This window comes from Notothenia rossii, assembly GCF_949606895.1.
Source record: "Notothenia rossii genome assembly, chromosome: 6".
Classification (NCBI taxonomy): Eukaryota; Metazoa; Chordata; class Actinopteri; order Perciformes; family Nototheniidae; genus Notothenia; species Notothenia rossii.
In genome coordinates, this window is record NC_136909.1 from 83628706 (window position 1) to 83652633 (window position 23928).

At 40.6% G+C, this 23928-nt stretch overlaps 1 protein-coding gene across 1 annotated transcript in view; it reads left to right on the forward strand.

Moving 5' to 3' along the window:
- Positions 1-3721: 3721 nt before the first annotated feature.
- The window catches only part of sult6b1 (sulfotransferase family, cytosolic, 6b, member 1), a gene marked incomplete at its 5' end in the record, with an annotated part of 106696 nt that continues 86489 nt past the window's right edge, over positions 3722-23928 (forward strand). Inside the window, one exon of the mRNA XM_079687540.1 lies at positions 3722-3728. Coding sequence (XP_079543666.1) covers positions 3722-3728 — 7 coding nt within the window. The remainder of the gene's footprint in view (positions 3729-23928) is intronic.

The window sequence follows — 23928 nt, forward strand, 5'->3', positions numbered from 1 at the left end:
CCAATTGATGGGCTTTAATGGTAAATTAACTCTTATTTATAACTTAATTAATGAGTTTTATACATTACAAGTTAAATGACATTAATACAAGTTGTTATAATAACAGTTGTATTGTGCAAATTAAGAAAGAAAGCACATTTAGTACCACTGGAATAAGTATTTAGATCATTTAAAGTCATATACAGTACAGTTTGGTACAACTCAGTCCTTTATTTCAATTATACTAATGTCCGAGTTAAACAATTACATTATTCGATTGTCAAGCTTCATTCAAGTAAAAGTGCAGTAGGATTTACTGTATATTTTAACAATGTCTTTTATATTATATAACAATGCATTATATTTGTTTTACAGTACCTGTGTAAAGTAACTTGTATAGGGCTAATACAAACTCTCAAATAAGAACAAGCAGTTGAAAATACAACATTCCCCTCTGAATTGTGTTAAAGTTAATAAATGTAACATGAAGATACTTTGCAGAGTATTTAAATAATGTAATTAATACAATTTGATCATTCAAACTGGTGAGTGGTGAGCACATCAGAAATATTTTAAATAGGTAATAATACAGAGTGTAAAAGTTTAATAAAACGTATTTATTATTATTAATTCATTATTTATCATAGATAAAACACAACATCAGTGTTGAGGGAAACCCAACATGTGTCCTAAGGGCTCTACGATGAGACTTTTATTTGGTAGGAGCCGTTTTGTGGCCCTGTCGGAGCTCCAGTCTCTGAAGCTTATTTTTATTGTCAGTGTGGATTAAAACAGCATCAGCTTTATGCCCAAACTGTGAAATGTTGATATTTAAATGAAAGGATAATTAGGCGAAGAGGCCGGAGGGTTGTTATACTCACATCACATTTCTTCTCCTCAGCTCAGTGAAATCTGAGAAGACGCCTCCGGCTGCACTTTACAGACTTTTAGAGGAAATCAACTGTGGAAAAACAACCTGTTACCACAAATCAGCTGCTGCTCTTACACCCAGCAACATGCTAACACGAGCTGCTTCCCCCGCAGACATGACTCTAATCTGGGGTGTCATCAGGGTGACAGGCAGCCTGGAGATATCAGACCAACATCCATCCATACTACATGCATAAATACTTCTTCTATACACTGCCCGCACTGTCACAGCAGAAATACTGAAAACAAGCTTACAGTATTGGATGTTGTCAAACGTCTATATGACATTAAGATTTCCCCACCCTGGTGAAGAGGGCCAAACCCTGACGTGACCTACAGCTGCTAAAAGGGGGAAAACAAGCCAAAAGAGACCGAAAATGACCACAACGAGACACAAAACAACTAAAAATAGACCCTAAAGAACTCTATATTGACTCAAAAGGACTGGAAAACTTCAACTTCAAAAAGTAGCAAAAAAAACACAGACAAAAATATACAAAGAAAGACAAAACAGCTTCAAAGTTAAACAAAGTTACACAACAACTAAGGTGCAAAACAACCACAAAGAGACAGCATGTTGAGAGCAACGAGACACAACATAACTACTTCAAAATGAAGCAAAACAACCAAAGACAAGAACTGACCACACAGACACATACACAACCTCAAATGGACAAAAAAGAACTACAAACATACATAAAAAAAACATTACAATATAGTATGTAATGGACGGCTCAAATCTTCCAGCAGTATACGATACAAAACACACCCCAAGGTAGTGAACGGTACAACCGGGACATTTGTATTTTTAAAAAAAGGTTCAGATGATGGAGAGAAATGGGAAATTATGACTTCCATCATCATATCTTCTTTAGAGCAATGGGGCTGATGGGAATTGTAGTCCTAATTTGGAGAGACATATTAAAAGTAAGGCTGTGGAGCACATTGGGTCTTGGTCCATAACTATGAGGTTATACATGCCACAGCATTCAGTTCAATTGCACTCCACAGAGGGCATCCTGGGCTTTTCAAACATGTGACATATGTGGGGGTGTGGCTTTGAAAAAGATAATTTCATTGTATTTCAAAATGGCGTCCATCAACACAAGCACTATTTATAGAAAGAGAATTGGTACGTTTTTAATGTTGTAATTACCAGTGTTGTGAGTTCAATATTTTAATTACTTATAGTAAGGGAACATCTTAGGAGTTAGTGTAGTGAGTTTTCAGAGCTGTATCCTTTATTACTTATTTGACTTAAAACTAAATGTTTTTATGAATGGGGATTTGCTAACTTTTTATTTCCCCCATTTTACACAAATGGAGTCCACTATGGGCCAAACTAACACGTAGGTTTCTGTAGGGTTCATGGCAGACGGATGCACGGGGAAAACATACATCAGGTGCCTCAAGTGTAAGATGTATCTCTGCATTTCAAAAAGGATGGAGCACTAATGAGGGCTCAGTATTTGTTGCATTGAGTTGTTGTGCTCTAATGTTGTCTAAATGTACTTGTATGTTAATGTTGTTTGTATACTATGCTTCGTATAACTACCCGATGTCCTCTACAAAGGACACACAATAAAACTAAAATAACAATGCATATTTTTTTAGTTTTTGTTAGTCATTATGTTTATACCACCCTAAAGACTTGTGTGATAAAAAAAAAGAAATTTGAAACTTTTTTCTTTCTAATAATAATAATAATAATAATGCATTTATTTTATATAGGCGCCTTTCAAGGCCGCCGTACAAACACATACAAAACAAGATACACAATACATAACACCAGCATGAGAGACATAAACAAGACAATGCAGTATATCAATCAATCAAATAAATAAAAACAGAGGATGTGTGATGGATAATGATCAGGGTGGATATGCGAGTGTGAAGAGATGTGTTTTGAGGCGTGATTTGAAAATGGGGAGAGAGTCAGTGTTGCGGATGTCAGGTGGGTGAGAGTTCCAGAGGCGGGGTGCAGAGCGGCTGAAGGCTCTAGACCCCATGGTGGTTAAACGGAAGGGGGGTGCAGTGATCTTTCTGGGTCTCAGGAGGATAGCTGCAGGTTGTCTTGTTTGCCATCATCTCCACCAACAAGTTTAGTCATATGTTGGCTAAACACGCTAACCTCGGATCCTTTAAACGCCTTGATTAAACTTCTCCTGCACTCACCGCACCTTTAGCGAGAGAAAGCGTGTGTGTTTGCTAACTAAGCTCAGTGCAACTCACAGATTACAGCTCATTGTGTTAGATACAAGCTCAGTAAGACTCTCATAGAGGCCGAGTGATCTTAAACTCTCCCACGATAATCTGAAGATTTGAAATACATCGAAAAGTGGCCTCAGTGGCAGCTATTACTGGATCTAAAGAGGCTCTATTCTGCTTTTCGGGGTTTGCCCTTTCCTAAAGTGTGTTATACAGTATAGGGGTGTGTGCATGTAAATGGTCTGCAAAGGCAAACATCCTAAAGTTCACACCTTTTCGAAAATATGGCCTCATGGGTGAAGACATTTTGTTGGGGGATTGATCCAAAGAGAGCCCTATAAGCTGCCCCTCCCTGCTGAAAGTCATTATATTAATAGTGATGGTAGTACACATCTATATATATTGTATTTTTTAAGCCACTGTTAACAGTTTTCAGGGAATTAAATGAAGTCGATTAATTATTTTTGGCCAGGACTCTTTGGCAAAAAAAGTTTGATTTCTTAATTAGACTTTTAAAAGGTTAAATTACATTAAATAATATATATTTTTGACATACAAGTATAAACACAAGTAAGGCTCACCCCCCCTCAATTTATCCAAAGAAATGTTAAGTTGATTTAGTAATTTGTTTAGGCTTTGCTAATGCTGAATGAAGAAGCTAATGAGCACATCTCTGGTAAACACATTATTTAAAGGAGTACAAGTTCATTATTCTTTATGGAGGAACTTAGTTTTAGAGACTAACAATTAAATCAACTAATTTATCAGTCGACAAAGAAGTATAGCATTAAGACCCTGCTCCATGTCATGTGTAATCATTTATAGTGAAATATATATTCATTTTTTTTCCTCAAACTTGCAGTGCACAACTTATCTTACAGTTAAGTTTCTGTATTTCTTTACAGAATGGGTCAACTCAGCAATAAGAGATCCAGTCGTATCAAACATACATCGTCAATTATGCGCAAAATGACAATGATAAGAGATCAAAACAGAGTAACGTGTCTCCACCCCCCCCCCCCCCCCCCCTCCTCCAGTATTTAAAATGCCCCCCCAACCGTTCATTTATATATAAAGTCATATATAGAGTGTATGTAAGTGCAAACGCTAATTTCTCTGCCGCTGGGCCTGATGGCGGCTCATTAAACTGCGAGAGGCTGCGTTCCAACACCCAGCTTACAGGTGACTAATGTGAGGAACTCCTGAGGGATCATGCTGCCAGATTTCAGGAGGCTTTACCGCTCAGAGTAATCCTGTGGAGCAACATGAAGAGCTGCAAGAGGCCCTGAGCAGCGGCACGAGCAACGAGCGGCTAACGGTGATAGTGCTATCTACACACTGTGGAGAATTCAAAGGTCTAATGCAGAGCTGACTGAGCAAAATGTGGTTTCCAAAAGCCTCATCTAAATATAACCATCATTCTCTTTTAAAACCAAATTCAACTTACCTGTTAAATCAACATTTCCAAAACACCTGAACTTTTGAAAGAACATCCATAACATTAATCTGTTTGCAACTTATATCAGTATTCCAATTACTTGTAGACTATTCTGCACTATTTCTACTATATTCTATTTCATGGGGTTCAGGGGTTCAGCTCTGTGTTTACTGAGGACGGACTGGAGCACAAAGGATGCTTCAGTCTGACTGATTGAATCGAGGGACCCTTTATCTCCGATTACTAACTTTGTGGAAGGGTGTAGGAAAACCAGACCCAAGGGACATGGATATTACCAGAGGTGGGAAGTAGTAGAGTACAAATACTTTGTTACAGTACATGTTTCTGGTATCAGTACTTTACTCCACTACTTATTTTTCTGACGACTTTTTGCTTTTACTTCTTACATGTTGAACACAAATACCTGTACTTTCTACTTCTAACATATTGAACACAAATACCTGTACTTTCTACTTCTTACATGTTGAACACAAATACCTGTACTTTCTACTTCTTACATGTTAAACACAAATACCTGTACTTTCTACTTCTTACATGTTGAACACAAATACCTGTACTTTCTACTTCTAACATATTGAACACAAATACCTGTACTTTCTACTTCTTACATGTTGAACACAAATACCTGTACTTTCTACTTCTTACATGTTAAACACAAATACCTGTACTTTCTACTTCTCACATGTTGAACACAAATACCTGTACTTTCTACTTCTCACATGTTGAACCCAAATACCTGTACTTTCTACTTCTCACATGTTGAACCCAAATACCTGTACTTTCTACTTCTCACATGTTGAACCCAAATACCTGTACTTTCTACTTCTCACATGTTGAACCCAAATACCTGTACTTTCTACTTCTCACATGTTGAACCCAAATACCTGTACTTTCTACTTCTCACATGTTGAACCCAAATACCTGTACTTTCTACTTCTCACATGTTGAACCCAAATACCTGTACTTTCTACTTCTCACATGTTGAACACAAATACCTGTACTTTCTACTTCTCACATGTTGAACACAAATACCTGTACTTTCTACTTCTCACATGTTGAACCCAAATACCTGTACTTTCTACTTCTCACATGTTGAACCCAAATACCTGTACTTTCTACTTCTTACATGTTGAACTCAAATACCTGTACTTTCTACTTCTCTCATTTTCCAAACAGGCTGGTTCCTTTAGTCTGAATGTGTGTTTGGTAGCGTGATCATTATTATTTAGAGTCATTGCGTGCCTATTGATTTGAACACGATCCGTGTATCCATCATTTCCTGGTCTTCTCTAAAGAAGAGGGACCAATGAAAACGTTGTCATGTTGCCGTTGGTCACCATGGAAACATTCATTAGCTAACAATGACATTATTGTTCTATTAATATAAAGGGAGGTCAGGTACTCTTTAAAACAGCTGCTAGTTATGGGTACTTTTTACTGAAGTACATTTCAAAGCCTCTTTACTTTTACTTGAGTAAAGAAGTTTAGTCAGTACTTCTACTTTTACCAGAGTATTTTTAAACACAAGTATCTGTACTTCTACTTGAGTAAATGATGTGTGTACTTTGGCCTTCTCTGCTGTTAAAACCCATGGTGAGCAGGATTTCACAGAAACACACACACACACCATTACACACACTCATAAACATCTGACACAAAGTAAAAACCCCGACCCGCCCAAACCCGCTGCGTGTTTGATGACGTGTGATGTGATCGAGGTAACGACAAGGGGGGAGGAAGCAGCAGGAGAGGAGATGAGGGGGAGAACAGGGGAGAAAAGGGGAAGACCTTGACCTCCCAGGGTGAGGAGGTTAAGCAAACAGGTCGCCGGCTTTGACAATAATCTGCAGCCCAGCCTCCATTCAGCAGCTCATCAAAGACCACTGTTGTTCCAAGGAAGCTGGGAGGGAGTCTCACCCCAAATCACCCCCCCTCACCCTTTACATTAACATGCAAGGGCCCGGAGATATCGAGGAAACCAAATATGTTGATACTTCTGACCCAATTTGTTGTATGTTTTGTTTGTTTATTTGACTGTACAGCACTTTGGTCTGGAGGTTTTAAAGCTGTATTGTATTATAGTTTTGACCATCGATGCTTCACTGAAATATCTATACAGCCAGCAGTCAGTTGGATATAATAACTAGTGTTGAAATAAGTACTGAAAAAAAGTAGGAATAGTAAATTGTAAAAGCAAACTGTTACTAGTATAAGTCCAGCATTCAAAATCTTACTTAAGTTATACAAAAGTATTTGGCATCAACATATACTTAAGTACCAAAAGCCAAAGTATTCTTTATGGCCGTATATTATTAAATAACTGCATTTGGGTTACTGAGGACTTTTTGTGTTCATCAAAGCTGGTAAAAGTAATTTGATTGATATCATATAATGCTGCAGGATATGTTAACTTATAATCATATATCATTGTTCATTTAATAGTTACAATATGAAGAGTTTGTTTGCTGGTGTGAGAGTGAAGTGGACTGAGTTAGTTTGATTTGATTGTTTCTGAGTGTTTAGTTATCTATCTCTGTCTTAAAGTGTATCTAAAAGCAGCAAGTCATTAAAGTAGTATACTGGTGATAATCAATGTTTTACTTGTTGTTAACAAATCCCTTAAAACATCAGAAAAGCGCTGCAAAGATTGTTCTTATATATGCATAGAGGCGTGTGGCGCAGTGGAGTGGTGCGTTGGTGTTGGGATCAGGGGAGCACAGGTTCAAACCCCACTGCAGTCAGCATGTCGTTGTGTCCCTGAGACACTTCACCCCAAATTGCTCCTGTGGGGGTTGTCCACAGTATTGAGTATGTAATTCGCTTTGGATGAAAATGTCTAACATGTAATGTAATGTATCCACCTGTGATTCATATCCAATCAAAAATGTAACGTCGTCTTCATTAAACCGTGCTCCATCCTGACACCAAGTTTCATGAACACCAGGCTAGTAGTCTTTCCGTAATCCTGCTTTCAAACAAACGAGTCAGAGATAAAAATCTTTTCAAACACAAACGCATAGTTCCATATTTTCAAAAGGTCATCAGATATTTCTTGAAAAAGCCTTTAGTAGAAGTCATTTGGATCAAACAAAGGAAGAAATAAGAGGAGAGAGTGCATTTTGGTTGGGGACTACTTTAAGCGGCGGATTAATCTACAATAAGTGAGTATTTGGGAAGTGCAATTGATGTGTTTTTAAACGTTTTTGATGGACTATGATGGAGCTCTACGGTAAAAACAAAAAATCAAGCTTTGTAACACACAGAGATATATTATTACATTTTGTTCACACTATCGGAAAACCCTTTTGTCACCTAGCGGGAATAAATCATAATGAGGGAGATTTCGGGACCAGACAACCACTTTCAAAGCTGTGGCACTAAACGCAAAGCAGATGATTAATTACTGTTTATAACATCCAGTTCATCAGCGTATCACTAGCTCAATGATACACCAAAGTATCAGTGATCACAGACGGTTTCTATTTCATGTTTTTCCTCCAGGACGGAGCCCTCATGGAGGAAGCTGCTCATCCTCCCTGAACTGGAACAAAAAAAGAATGTTGCTAACTCTGCTGAAGCTAAGGTTAAAAGCAGGATTGTAAAGCGAGTGAAATGTGAGATGGACGTTTTTTCCAAAGGCGTATCGTCGCTACGCTACGCTGACAGGACTAACTTTGCTAATGGTCGACCTGGCCTCTCGCCAACACTTCCTTTAAAGGTCACCTATTATACAAAATCCACTTCTTCATGTCTCTTCTACATCAACATGTGTCCCCTCTTCTCCATGTCTCTTCTACATCAACATGTGTCCCCTCTTCTCCATGTCTCTTCTACATCAACATGTGTCCCCTCTTCTCCATGTCTTTTCTACATCAACATGTGTCCCCTCTTTTCCATGTCTTTTCTACATCAACATGTGTCCCCTCTTATTCATGTCTCTTCTACATCAACATGTGTCCCCTCTTCTCCATGTCTTTTCTACATCAACATGTGTCCCCTCTTTTCCATGTCTTTTCTACATCAACATGTGTCCCCTCTTCTTCATGTCTCTTCTACATCAACATGTGTCCCCTCTTCTCCATGTCTCTTCTACATCAACATGTGTCCCCTCTTCTTCATGTCTCTTCTACATCAACATGTGTCCCCTCTTCTTCATGTCTCTTCTACATCAACATGTGTCCCCTCTTCTTCATGTCTCTTCTACATCAACATGTGTCCCCTCTTCTCCGTGTCTCTTCTACATCAACATGTGTTCCCTCTTCTCCCTGTCTCTCCTACATCAACATGTGTCTCCTCTTCTCCGTGTCTCTTCTACATCAACATGTGTCCCCTCTTCTTCATGTCTCCTCTACATCAACATGTGTCCCCTCTTCTCCATGTCTCTTCTACATCAACATGTGTCCCCTCTTCTTCATGTCTCCTCTACATCAACATGTGTCCCCTCTTCTTCATGTCTCTTCTACATCAACATGTGTCCCCTCTGTGGAAAGAGATTCTGAAAGTTTCAGGAACAAAGATTCTCTCTCTTTTTGTCCTGATCCATTTTTAAGTCTGACCTTTGCCTCCTATTTTCTCCCCTCCGTTCCTCCTCCTCTCCCCAGGTATCTCCCCGTCCCTTCCTTTGCTTAATTGGTGTCCATTTGTCTGTCTGAGCAGAGAGGAGGTTAACTCTTCCTGGATTAAGGACCCCTGTGGTTCACTGAAGACATGAAAGCCTGAGGAGGAAATATAGTGATAGCCGGCCTTCAGCTTTTCAGGGACTCGTTACGGCCCATTCAAACTACATGTTCGCTTTGAAAATTGGTGTTAATGTGATGTAGGTTTAATCAAACAAAAAGCAGGAAGTAGTGCATGTGTTGGGGACTAATTTAACGAAGATTTATTCAGATTTGGGGCTATAGACTAGAGAGTAGTTTTTGCAGTATGACGGTGCAATTCATGCATTTTTTATAATATTTAAATCACAACGAAGCTCAACTGCATCTGATCAGAGAACAAGTGTCACTTTTAAACCACAATGAGGGAGATTTTGCAACTTCAAAACTGCTGATATGATTAGGCTTTTACCCACACAACCAATAGAAATATAAATCTTCTTAAAAGAAACAGAAAGACGGCCACATTTCGTTGAACTACTGAAGTATCGATAAATGTGCACGTTAGGAACGCCAAACTAACGTGCAACACGGAAAGCATGTTACAGTAAGTGATCCTTGCAATACTTTACTCGAAACTGTTAGAAATTAAAATCAATGTTGATATGGCGTAATTTGAATTAAATACACTATTTGATTTAAATCAGTTTTATTCTGAAAAACCGGAAGTTCTCAATATTAGCTTAACACTTTTATTCTGAAAATTCGTCACTTCCGGTTAGCATTTAGCATCTGGCGGAATCATACGATTTCAAACCTTGAACCAAGGTGAAATAACATGTGATGTTGTACACTGAGCACACTGGGATTAGCACTCATTTATTGACGCTGAATAATGTTTATTAGGGAATGTTTAAATAACCACAGACGCCAGAATGATGCAATTTAGCTACAGAAAAAGGCAGGAATTGCACTGGACCCGCCCCCCGACGACGCCGGCCAATAGGAGAAGACGTCAGATGACAACAGGAAGAGCAAGCCAGGAATTGATCTCTTCGACCCCCTGACCTGTACTGACCGGTCGCTGAATGTGGAGAGCGCCTCCACTCGCACATTTCATTTTGTACACCACCGCATCTTTTGTGTAATTAAATGCTGTTCACTTTTATAAGCTTCCCTTGACTCTTTTCAGTCTCTCCTGCCTTCAGGGTTCTAGAATTGCTTTCAAAACCCAATAAAAAGAGACACAAATACCCTTTTTGGAAAAAAGTCAGAACCCAAGAGGCATCAATAATTCAAGAGAAAACCCTACTGTGGCAGGAATAAAGAAAGGAGGTGAGGATTTATGTATTAAAGTTGTAGTATAACATAATACTTGGTGACATTTTTATTTTGCAATGCCCTGTCATAGCAAAGTATAATTAAATTGCAACTGCTGTAAAACATTTTTTAGTTGCAACTTGCTTGGGTGTTGAAAAACGATATATAAAAGAACTCAATTAATACACTAATAAGTCATAAATAACCTTTCACCTCAAAAACATTTTCTCAATTTTAATTTGTGTCTGTGTTTTTGTGCCATCTTTTGGAAATGGCTTAAAAAGTTATACAAAGTCACGCAAAATCGACCCTTATATAATCAGTGTTAAAGTGATTTCTAATTTTAATACACTTGGTATACAAATAAGTCATAAATAATAATAATAATACATTAAATTTATAAAGCGCTTTTCCTGGTGCTCAAAGCACTTGTATAATAATAAATAAGCTTTCACATTACATTTTCTTTCTGTATTTTAATTTGAGACTGTATTTGAGTGCCCTCTTTTGGAAATGGCTTGAAAAAGTCCCACAAAACAACCTTACAGTATATAACCTGTGTTAAAGGGATTTCTCAAGGCCTTTGGGTCTAAAGGTCTGATGAGTGAATCTGACCTGAGAATCCTCGTCCAGTGATCATGAGGCTTGTGACGGACGGACAGAGACGGACAGACGCACGGACGGACAGAGAGACGGACGGACAGACAGAGAGACGGACGGACAGAGAGATGCACGGACGGACAGACGGACGGACAGACAGAGAGACGAACGGACAGAGAGATGCACGGACGGACAGACGGACGGACAGAGAGACGGACGGACTACAGACGGACGGTGTGACGACTGCGTCACTATGGACTGACGGCTTTGGGCCGGGTGATATTTCACTTTATTAGCGTGATTGCACAGTACAGTTAACATTGCGTATTTGCACATAATTTATACTAATTATTGAAGTAGTATTTTTTTAACTGATTAAACCGTATTTATTGAAATGTCGTCTGGATGCTGGGATAAGTGTTGACAGAGTCACATGTATAGCAATAAACTGGTCATGACGACGAGGTCTTCTTTAGCCTTAACTGGCGTGGTTTATTTTCATATGTGCATTACACCACTTGACCTGCTCTCCATGAGAGCTAGAGAGAGAGAGATAGAAGGGGAGGGAACAATCCCTTATATCTGATACCTGACGTCAGCTACAATAGCTGCGCCTCCTTACGCCTATAGCGCCCTCTTACTGTGGAACAGTTATAGTGCAGTTACATGCAGACATATTACTTACACTTAACACTCCCACTTATGAATATATATATATATATATATATGTATACTGTACAACTTTTCAAAGAAAAATAACAGTTCAAAACATCAAAAGAACATGGCAGTCAATATTACATAGTAGGCAATATTTTACACACCGAACATGACCCCTGCACATTTTTTCAATTTCAGTTTGGAGACAGGCTTGGTCATAGCGTCTGCAACCATGTCATCTGTAGGACAGTAAACCAGTGTCATCTTTCCTTGACTCTTTTGACTCCTTTGTGTAGACACAGGGGTCTACTGGGTTCTGTATGAAGCATCTCGTTCCAATTTCGCCCAGACTGTTTCAGGCCGTAAATGGATTTTTCTAGCTTGCACACTAGCTTCTCTCCTTTCTTCTCGTAACCTTCAGGTTGTTCCATATATATGTCCCTATCAATGGGTGCGTGCAGGTAGGCTGTCTTCACATCCATCTGGTGTAAAATCAAGTCGTCTTCGGCTGCCTTCCGCATAACTACCCGTACACTGGTCAGATTAGCTGTAGGGGAGAATGTCTCACCGTAGTCCATTCCTTCCCTCTGACTGTAGCCTTTAGCTACAAACCTGGCCTTGTACCTGTCGTGCCCTTCAATACCCTCCTTGATTGAGTACACCCACTTGCCTCCCACTGTCTGTCTAACCTCGGGTAATTTTGTTAGAGTAAAAGTATGATTGTCCTCCAGGGACCTCATCTCCTCATCCATCGCTCTCTCCCATTTTCCTGATTCAGGGGATATCATGGCCTCTTTAAAGGTCTGAGGTACACCACTCACTACTCTGTAGCAGTAATCTATGCTGGTAAGTGTACTGTCCTCCTCGTCACTTTCTCTCTGGGCATAGTCTTTCAGATACTTTGGGGGTTTATGTTCCCGGGGGGGATATCTCCCACTGCATGAGGCACGTGACGTCACCCTAGGGTGCTTCTCGCCATCATCCTCCGGTGTCTGTTGACCGTCTGTCTCCATGTCTATTAGCTTACACCTAGCCATTTCGAAAAGAGTGCTCCCTTCCCTCTCAGCTATCCCGTTCTGGTGCGGGGAGTAAGGACAGGACGTTTCGTGTCTGATCTTGTTCCTTCTCAGCAGTGACTGAAACTCTCTATTTGTAAACTCTGTTCCGTTGTCGGACCTCAGGCATTTTACGCTGCCATACGGAGCTACATCTGCAAGGAATTTCTCTGTGGCCTGAAGTGCGTCACTCTTTGCTTTGATAAGTAAACAAACACTGCCCCTGTACACACATCTGTGAAAGACTGCATATATTTAAAGCCACCTACGGACTCATTAGTTACTGGACCGGCTAGATCTGTGTTAACTAGCTCAAGTGGTGTCTTTACTTTTTCTGTGGGACCTCTGTTCCTTGTTTGAGTGAACTTTCCCTTTATACACACATCACATTCTTTGTTAGGTCTATGCTTTTCACCGTTAATGTGCATGCCTACTGTTACCGCCCGCAGCTTCAGTATATCCTCGTAATTACAATGACCCATGATCTCATGCCATGTCTGATTATCATGACTGACATTACACACATCATTTGCATTACATTCTGTTTGTAGATAATACATTCTCTTGTACACCTCAATGTTAAATCTCGTACCGTCAGGCTCCACAAGAACATCGTTACCTTCATTGAAGAACACCTTGGCACCATTTGCAGTAGCAGATTTTACAGAAAATAGTTATTGGGGGAACGAGGGTATGTAGAGGGCGTTCTTCAACGTCACTGTACACCGGCGCCCCTCACTGTCTATGAGGCATACCTGTGCGTCTCCTCTCCCGTGCGCCAACCCGAAAGTGCGCTTCCCGTCTGCCAGCTCCATGCTGTGTCTCTCCGGCTCGAAGGTGCTGTCAAAGTTCTTGAATCGGTTCCTGTCGTTGATAATGTGGGACGACGCACCTGTGTCCACGATCAGTCCATTCCTTTTGGCCTGCTGCTGCTGCGCTGACCAGCTGGCGTATGCTGTCTGCGCCCCGAAGCTGAAGTCCTCTCTTCCCGCTGCTCTCCGGGCGTCGTCTCGACTCGCCTCACGTCCACCGCTGCCGTGTCCCGAAGTTTTACAGAAACTACACCAAATAGTTTTTGTGCAATTATCTTTTCGGTGACCCTTTTCTCCACATCGCCAACACGCCATCTCCGTCGGGGGTCCGGTCTTTTTCTTTGGCGCTGCCCGGGCCTTCATTACCCTTTCTCCCGCCTCCTCGGCGACCGGGTCTGAGTCTTCTGAGGCCTCGTAGTTCCGCAACTTGGCCTTGAACTCCCCCAGCGACATGTCCACTGAACCGTGCGTCACCAACAGTGTGAACGGTTTATACATCTCCGGTACTCCCCTCATAACCATCGCCATCATTAATCCATCGCTCGGTGCTTCTCCTGCACTTTTGAGCGCCGTGATGATCTGCTCCGCCCTGATGACGTATTCAGTCACCGTCTCTGTGTTAGCTTTCTTCAGCGCGTCAATGTTATATACAGGGATACAATCCGGGGCCTACCTCTGCCGATGTAGTGTTCCCTTAACACTTTTAGACTCTCTCGTCCTTTTTCCTTTGTGTCCCGGAATATCAGCCCCAAGTTCGTGTTGTCTAGGAGTGGTGCTAGCTCGCAGTATGCGTCGGCGTTCAGCTTAGTATCCAGGGCTCGCGCAGCCTCCGTTATTTCTCCCGTGAGGCCCGTCAAAATTGTCTCTTTCAGCCCCACTCTGTGCATACAGCACAACATCCGCTCTTCCAGAGCTCGTATTCTTCTGCCCTTCCGTCAAACGTGGGCCACTTGCTTCTGCCTCTGGTCGGCATCTTTTGATTGTAGCTTAGCTTAGCTGCCCGTTAGCTTAGCTTTAGCGTCCCGCGGTTTTCCCGCCACTAAACTAGCCTAAACTTTTCAGCCAACTAGCTGTCGTTATTTCACTCTTCCGTGATCTGGACCCATAACCTGTTGACAGAGTCACATGTATAGCAATAAACTGGTCATGACGACGAGGTCTTCTTTAGCCTTAACTGGCGTGGTTTATTTTCATATGTGCATTGCACCACTTGACCTGCTCTCCATGAGAGCTAGAGATAGAAGGGGAGGGAACAATCCCTTATATCTGATACCTGACGTCAGCTACAATAGCTGCGCCTCCTTACGCCTATAGCGCCCTCTTACTGTGAAACAGTTATAGTGCAGTTACATGCAGACATATTAATACTTACCCTTAACAATAAGGATGACAGCGGTTGAGAGTAATCAGGGTGCAAATAATATGTTGAATGTCTGTGGCTGATGATTGTGTGCACCTGGGGCCCTGGCTTGTCTCCTCCCCCCTCACCTGTGTTTAATTGCTCCCCCTCACCTGTGTCTAATTAGTCTGTATATTTAAGTGTTGTTTCTTGTAGTGCTAAGGGGGTGTGTGTGTGTGTGAGATCTTTGTAGCTGCAGGGTGTGTTCATGGAGAACAGCATGATTGAGTCTGTGAACTTTGTACACATATTTGAGTAAATGCCTACGTCGGGTTATATTTTTGGACATTGTGCCTCTGCCTCCTTGCTTGGTCTGGGCCGCTCAACGGTCAGTCTCACAGACGGACAGACGAACAGGGGTCTCACGCCTGATCACCCCTCTATAGAGGCCCTTCTCTCGCTCAGGATCACCGAACCCTTTCTCTGGACGGGCGGCTGGTTTAACCCTGATGATGGAACAAAGTGACACACATTCAGGACTCACCGTGCAATCAGCTGTTAGAGGAGAAAACACAGTTCTGCTCAGATTTTAGTTGTGACATCTTAACCTGTTATTTATATCACTTTAAAGTAATACCTCTCTCCTCAAGTGACTATTGTATATTACCCTGTTAACACACAAATGATAATGTTGAGTATTAAACACCTTCATTGGACACCTTTGTTTACATTGTGACTTCAGTGTGTAACACTTGCGCTTCTATTGGCTGGCGCTCCAACACATTGTACCTGATAGGATAAGGGGCGGGACATCTCTAAGAGGTTGACCAATCACAACAGAGCCGGCCAGCTAACCAATCAGAGCAGACTGGGCTCTGGTTTCAGACAGAGGGTGAACAGAGGTGCTGCAGCACAGGCAGTATGAGAAAAATAAAGAGCTTTTTGAACATCAGAGCAAATCTAAAGATGACTTATTACCAAAATAGTTATCAAAAGTGTAATAACCCAAAACCAATGTCATTTAATGAAGTCTAAAGCAGGTTTTGTAACTAAGACTGCAACAAATGATTAACGGCCCGTCCACACGGCGGCGTTCATTGAAGCTTCAACGCTTCTGCCCATTCACTTTGAATGGGGTGATGTCACGCTTTGCCGAACTGCATTGTGGGAGCGTCGCTTCGCTTTGCTCGCGTTGCTCGCTTCAAAAGTTGAGCAGTGTTCAACTTTTGAAGCTTCGGCGGAAGCGTCAGCCAATCAAATCATATGCCAGTACAAGCTCTAGCCAATCAAACCGCGTGCTTGTGTGTCCGGGGCGGGAGATTCATGTGATTGGTTGTTGGTCGAGTTTCAGACACGCCCGCCGGCAAGCTTCAACGCACGCCGCCGTGTGGACGCTGCGTTAGAGTTTCAAGATTTCTAATCTTTTGGTCAAAGAAATGTTGGAAAAAAGCAGAAAATGTTTCTCAAAGTCAGGGTGATGTCTTTAAATGTCTTACATATTAGCATAATAAAAACAGAGATAAAGAGCAAATCTCTAACTTTGAGAGGATGAAAACAGCATCTAAAGACATTTTGAAATAAAAAAATGACTAACTATAGACAGATATCAAAATAGTTGACGTGTTTTGTTGCAGCTCCACTTAAATTGTGGACAGTTCAGTGGAGCGTGCCTCTGATAATGATGATGATGATGGGGATTACAGACTGTGAAACATACTCAAATAATATCCCCACAGATGATGTGGAGGTTTGGCCTTCGTCCTGCCTCCACTCGTCTTCCTCATTTCCATAAAAGTGACTTCACCTCTGGCGGTGCGTTGATGGTCTGTTAGGAAAGCTGAGTTTCTTCAGAGTTTCCAGGAAAAACTGCTGAGGACCGATCAACGCTTTCCAATCAGACCGTGAGTCTCTGACGATGTCTTTAAAAACACATTCAAGTCTTTAACTCTGATTTCTAAGCAGTAATAGGAGAAGTATTCAGTTAATGTATGTGAGGTATTAATACTTCTCAAGTCCTGCATTGAAAATCATCTACAGTAAAACCAATTATGGAAAATAACTCGGTACATTAACTCAAGTCTTGCACTTAAATACTATTTACACATACTTGCAGGGTTGGGAGGGTTACTTTGTAAATGTAATTAGTTCCTGAATACATGGCTCTAAAAGTAATCCGAATACTGTCTTAAAAAAGTATTCAGATTACTTTTGGAATACTTTCTTTTTCCATAACGGATGGGTATGTTTTGGTGAACAGGAAACACTTATTCTACTGTTTTAATGGCTTATCAAGAACTCAAACACAACATCTTGGTGTCATTCTGGACAGCTCCCCCTCTTCTGCACCCCACTTAAAAAGCATCCCCCGGACTGCATTCTTTGTACTGTCTTAAACCTTTACTTGGAATATGTTATGAATTGTAAGTTGTCCTTGGGTGCTTTGAAAGGCGCCCCTAAATAGAATGAATTATCATTATTATTTATTATCTGAAACGATGAAATAACTTTTTTAACTTGTTCCAGTCACTTGCCCCATGCATTCAGCAGCAGCAGGCCATTCACTTTGATTTGATCCCGTTATGAAATGTCATCATTTAAACAATTAAGAAATGCTACATAAAAGTTATCACACATTTTATCGAACCATCTCCGTTTCTAACTTTCAATATATTTAAAAAGAGATCTCCCTCTCTATCTCCATCTGCCAGTGTTGTGTCAAATGATGCACCCCCGTCGTGAAATGCACCCCTTGACACGGGAACGCGCATTTTAACGTATAGTCCGCTATTGTATGTTGTCTTTTTGATGGTTGGGTCGTCGAATCCTGGATTTTGCATTCATTCGCCAGTTATTTTTCAGTACGTTTTTTATTTAATATATGTTTTTATTTAATTGTAACATCCCGTCTGTATACTTGTGCTTGTACTTGTGCTTTACAATGTATTGTTTATTTTTACATCAAGTGCTTGAGGGTGGGATTAATAGAAACATTTTTATGAACAGCCTAGTTGCCACGATATGCACCCCATTCTATCTCTGACAATAAACGCGTCACATACATGAAACTTGCTCCATTTATTGGTACTAGTCTGACAACTATACCCTCCAAAGTGCTTGAAGGTGGGATTAATAGAAGCATCTTTTTTGGGGGGTGCTTTTTACGGCAGGCCAGGGGGTGCATTTCACGACGGGGGTGCATAATTTGACACAACACCTGTTATGAATATTACATTTTGTGAGGAAACTTTTCCACCAATAATTCCAATAAGTATTCCAAAATGTATTCATTTCAGGTTGACGAAAGTAACTGTAATCAGATTACTCGTTTTTCAAATGTAACGCGAGCTGAACACAGTTAGCCTACTTGATTTTTTTGTATTCTGATTACGTAACATGTATTCCGTTACAACCAAACCCTGCATACTTTTACATGTATGCTACTTTATAAAACATTTAGCAAGCCATTATTGCACTTTTTTACTCCATTACATCTGTTTAGTTTCTAGATACTTTACAGATGTTGATAATTAGCTACTACTAAATATAAATCAATTCATAAATACACATTCAAATATGAACAACAACAAAGCCAAAGATGACTTCTTCAAAACCCGGAAGTAAGTTAGCATTTTACCACTTCCGGTTCCTTCGACAAAAAGCAAGGGGATTTCTCCATAGGGTTTTGGAAAATAGCTCCAAATAAGGTCTGTGTTTAACACAAATTGAAGAGACGGATCACGTTTTGTTCTACGACATTAAATCCATCAGCAGTGACCCCGCTGGTGATTTCTGAGGAGTTGACGTGTCTGAAAAACGATGGTTGTTACCAAGTGGCTGAATAGGAGTACAGAAGTTGTGGAGGCCGTTGTACGTCATTAAGCCGAACACGTAAACACTCTAAGTTTGTTTGCCCCATGGATGTATAATAAGAACTGGATACAGCGTGGGAGGCGGGGCCTCGTTCATTCCTATGAGAGTTGCTCATTGGCGCATGAAGACAAAATGGCCGAACTTTTGAGAGAGCGAAACGTCACGAAAGTATTCATATAATCCGTTCTTATTGTGCATCCATGGGTAAAGGTAAAACTCATGTAGTACTGAACACATCACATGAATGTGCCGCGGTCCCATGGGTTAGATGCACGTTCATAATGCCGAGGAAAATAACTCTCAGAATAACGTTATTAACACATTTTACAACTTGAGGACCGAATGTTTTAATAAGGGCTATACAAGTGTTCATACTGGGTAGTTTATTTAGTTTAAAACAAATTATCCAACGATTTACAGACGTCTCTTTCCCAATGTTGTCAATGGGAAAAAGTATTTCCGGGAAGTGTAGTACCGCCGTTTGGCCACAACGAATATTTTCCTCAGAGTCCGGCGCACTTCCTGGGGGCTTGGTTTTCCCTGTAATGCTTGAAAGCAAGTACCTGCCTCCTGCAAACTGTTCAAACAAACGCTTCAACTTGTACCATTTAGAATCTGTAGACGTTGAAGCAGCGACCCTGCTGTAGTTCCTTTATAGCATAACGTTAGCATTTTGCTTCTGGCGACTAGATTTATGATTAGAAAATTATAAAAGTAGGGTAGACATGTGGAGATTATCCAGCTGAACAAAACTTGATCCGTCTCTTAAATGTGTTTCAACCACAAACCTTATTTCCAGCTATTTCCCAAAACCCTATGGAGAAATTGCATTTCTTTTTGTAGAAGGAACCGGAAGGAGTTTACTTCCGGGTTTTAGGACGCGTCACTGCGGCACTCTATTGGGGCTATTTTATATTTTCAAACTAAATGAGTTGTTAAAGACTTTAAAAGAACAATTACATAATGATGTCATTCTGTATGATTTGAGAATTAAGCGAAACATGTATTTTACGGTGCCGAGAATGAGACACAGCTTTTAAAGACTTCTGAGAGTCAAAGGTTTTCATATTCCAGCGGAGGAGAATACTATCATGATATATTGTTGGTGGATTATTTATAAACCCAGAACCAACCAGTTTACAGCCGTGAGATGAGTTTGTGTGGCTGTAAAGTCATTATAGAAGCTATGTAATGTTTAAAATTGAAAAAGACTTGTGATAAGATGAGAGCAGGAACACATCGACAGGTTTTACAAACTCATTTTAGATCGGATATTTTCTGAAGATGTAACAGGCCGAACTCCAGCAAGTGTACTTTCTTTCCTCTATGATCTGTTCTCAGACCCACTTTCACTTGCCACTATAATCATTAAGACATTTGATAAGCTTAAGGTAACATACAATAGATGCACACATTTCAAAGATATTCCATTTATTATAGCTTCCTTAAATTAAGACATATGGGAATCTTTTTCAATCCCAAAACCTGTCATGTTGCCACCAAATCATAACGTGCTAAAGGATGATACAGTAAATGTGTTACAGATTAGCAGATGTGGAACAGATGCAGTTGTTGACCTCGGTGTAAGTGCTTTTTTCTGTTCTCATAACCTGTCCTTCTCTCATGTTTCACTTCTGTCCACCTTCTGTTCTCGTCTCACTTTCAATCGCGGAGATCATTCTTGAGAGATCAGATTTGATAAGCAAAAGGTAAAATATGACAGATACACACATGTTAAAGATATGTAACTTGGTATAACTTCATGTACATCCAAAGATTTGGTCCAAATGTTAACCACAAATGTGCTAAAGCACCTGAAGCTGCTGCAGATGTCGACTTAATGTAAGTTGCATTTGTGTTTTTCTGTTCTTACAACCTGTCCTTCTCTCACTTCTTTCGTTTCAGCACACGGTCAAATATGACAGATACACACACATGTTAAAGATATGTCACTTGGTATAACTTCAGGTAAATACAAAGATTTGATCCAAATCTAGAAAGAATTCTAGAAAGTTCTCATGAACTTCCCCCCTCAATCTATCAAGACCCGAGCAGTTCTACCAGAAGTCCAAGGTAAAGGCACAGGCCGGCGCATACCGCCAATGGCATTCCCCCACCATATGAACTCTGACCCCTGGAGTGTAAAAGTGAAGAGGCACAACGTGACTACGTAAATGCACTCTCCTGAAACAGTTGGAAACAAGGTGAAAAGTAAGAAGTGAGAGACAGGAATATGCACTCCAAAGTGCTTTCCCTGTAGACTCGGGTGACCATTAAGACCAAGCGTAAAGAACAGCGGTCAGCAGGCCCCACGTTTAAGGAATTTAATTATTTCATTTTAATCCTAATTTTACCTAACATTTTGAATATTTTTTTATTTATTTTATACATCTTGATTCATTTTTTTGACACAAATTTAACCACAAATGTGCTTTAGCAGCCCAAAACCTCTATTGTTTCCTGCAGGCCTGGAGGGTTTTCACTGAGAAGCTGCTGCAGATGTTGACCTAACGTCGGCTTCATGTGTGTTTCTATAACCTCCCTTATCGTGTTCTCTGCACCTTCTGTCCCACTCTCACTCTGAGATCAATCAGGTTCATCTGTGCCCTCAGCGTGTCTCTGCATCAGAACATTGTGTTCCTGCTTTTTATATCCGCTGTTGCCTATTTAGTTTCCATCTGATTGAGAACCCATCAGAGAGGCTTTAAGCTGCTGACCCTGCGGACCTCCATGTACCGTACCAACGTATCTGACATACGATACGCTCGCTCAGCATTAATCCGGAGGAGACACCATGCCAGCTGCTGTCCAGGGAAACCTCGGACTCTAACGATGGAAATAAAGGATTATATGATCCCTCTTTAATCTATGGGGTCATGAATGGAGAGCCCGAACATTTACACCTTTAAGAAAAAGACATGTACTCAGTTTGAAACGCACTGCAGGGTTATTCCCCGAGGCCTGCTCTGGGTCTCAAGACCATAACTCCTGACCTGCAAATCCTACACACACACAGCTGGATCACACACACACACACACACACACACACACACACACACACACACACACACACACACACACACACACACACACACACACACACACACACACACACACACACACACACACACACACACACACACACACACACACACACACACACACACACACAGCTGGATCACACACAGTATGCTCTCCACACACACACACAGACACACACACAGACACACACACACACACACACACACACACACACACACACACACACACACACACACACACACACAGCTGGATCACACAGAGTACGCTCTGCACACACAAAATAAAATCCAGGCTGGTGACATTATACAGATATTTGTAATTTCTCGAACCAATTGGGAGCATGGGACTACTTTTTTCCCCCTTGTTTTACATTAAAAACCCTCTGCACACTAAATGAGCACATTATGACATTTTTAAAGCAATAGAAAGTAAAATACTTCGATTTGCACTCATATTTAGTCATAAAGAAGCCTGTATCACATTTATACTTAACCAAGTAGGTGGGTCAAATAAGACTTTGTATATGCTCATTATATCACAGCTAAGGGGCGTGGTTCGGCCCGAAGCGAAGCTCATTATATCACGGCTAAGAACCTAAGAACCAATCAGATTGCTTGATTTGACGTTTTATAATCAGTCTTTTAAGACCCCTCAAAGCACTTTACGTCATTCACCCATTCACACCCATTCATACAGAGCAGTGTACCTTACTCTAGGAACTAACATACACACACACTCAGACACCGTTGGCCATCGGGAGCAAATCTGGGTTAAGTATCTTGCCCAAGGATACATCGACATATTGACTGCATGGGCTGGGATCGAACCCACAACCTTCTGGTTGAAAGACGACCACACTCCCTCACAGCCACAGTCGCCCTTAAAGTAGAATGGAAAATGGGTATATATCGACTGCAATTATTTATGATTATTATATTTTCCAGTACTTTCTAACAGTTTGTAACACCCCACACATATATATTTATACATTTTACAAAGATGAAAAACGGAAAAGCAGCAAACCCTGAGATGTGAGAAGTTTTAACCAGTTTTTTATTTTGTGCGTGGCATTGTGCTTTATAACTGACATGCTTCTTGAGTGATATTAAGCTTTTCTTGCTGTAACACATGTAAATGTCCCCTTTGTGGGACGAATTAAAGAACTCTGATTTTAATGTAATCAAAAATGAACATACTGGTAAATGCATGTTCTGTTTTTACAATAAAAACAACTTATTAACTTCTCGTTTCAGCTCGAGTTGTGATCTTAAACAGAACAATGTCTAAATGAGATCCTTTTAGTCGCCAATCTGGAGCTTTTGGTTATTTTCCATGATCTTCATCAACAGATGTTCGAGATCCAATTTTTCCTAAGCACCTAAAAAGGTACAATATGTAACATGTATGCATGCACATTTCTTTAAAAAGGTTCAACTTATGTTTACATAATATTACATAAAAAATGAGTTTAAAAGTGTATTCTTGAAGTGAAAAATTAATTGCCCCTATATTGTTTCGTTAAGTGCCTGTTCTGAAGCTTTCAATCATATTTCATGACTGTCATCAACCTTCATATTGTTATCATGAGCTATTATGTTATAACAACGTTAGGGTTAGCCTGTCAAATCCACTTTCTAAATATTTTGTCGTGGGAACACACATTTCCCCCTCACTAAATATTGACTTCCTGAGAACTGTAACGCTGTCATCAGACGGGATGTTTTATTGTTGATGTGGCAGGATGGAGGTTTTACTTTCAGGACATCGGCATTAATATCCCCATCTGTCCTGCGGGGATTTACTGCGGTCTGCAGATCAGGATTTCAGAGTCTGTTTTCAATAAACATATTCCAACATTTTCAAACAAGCTGAAACGCACCCTAAATGCAGCCTCAACAGTTTCATGTAATCACAGCCGTGTTTCCAGAAACATCGTCTCCAGTTTCAAAGTGCTGCAGGAAGCAAAGCAGCAACTAATCATCTGTAATACAGGAAACAGATTACAGGCTGATCTATACCCGCAACATTTCTACATAAGTTTAAGGCTGTCAACACTGTCAGG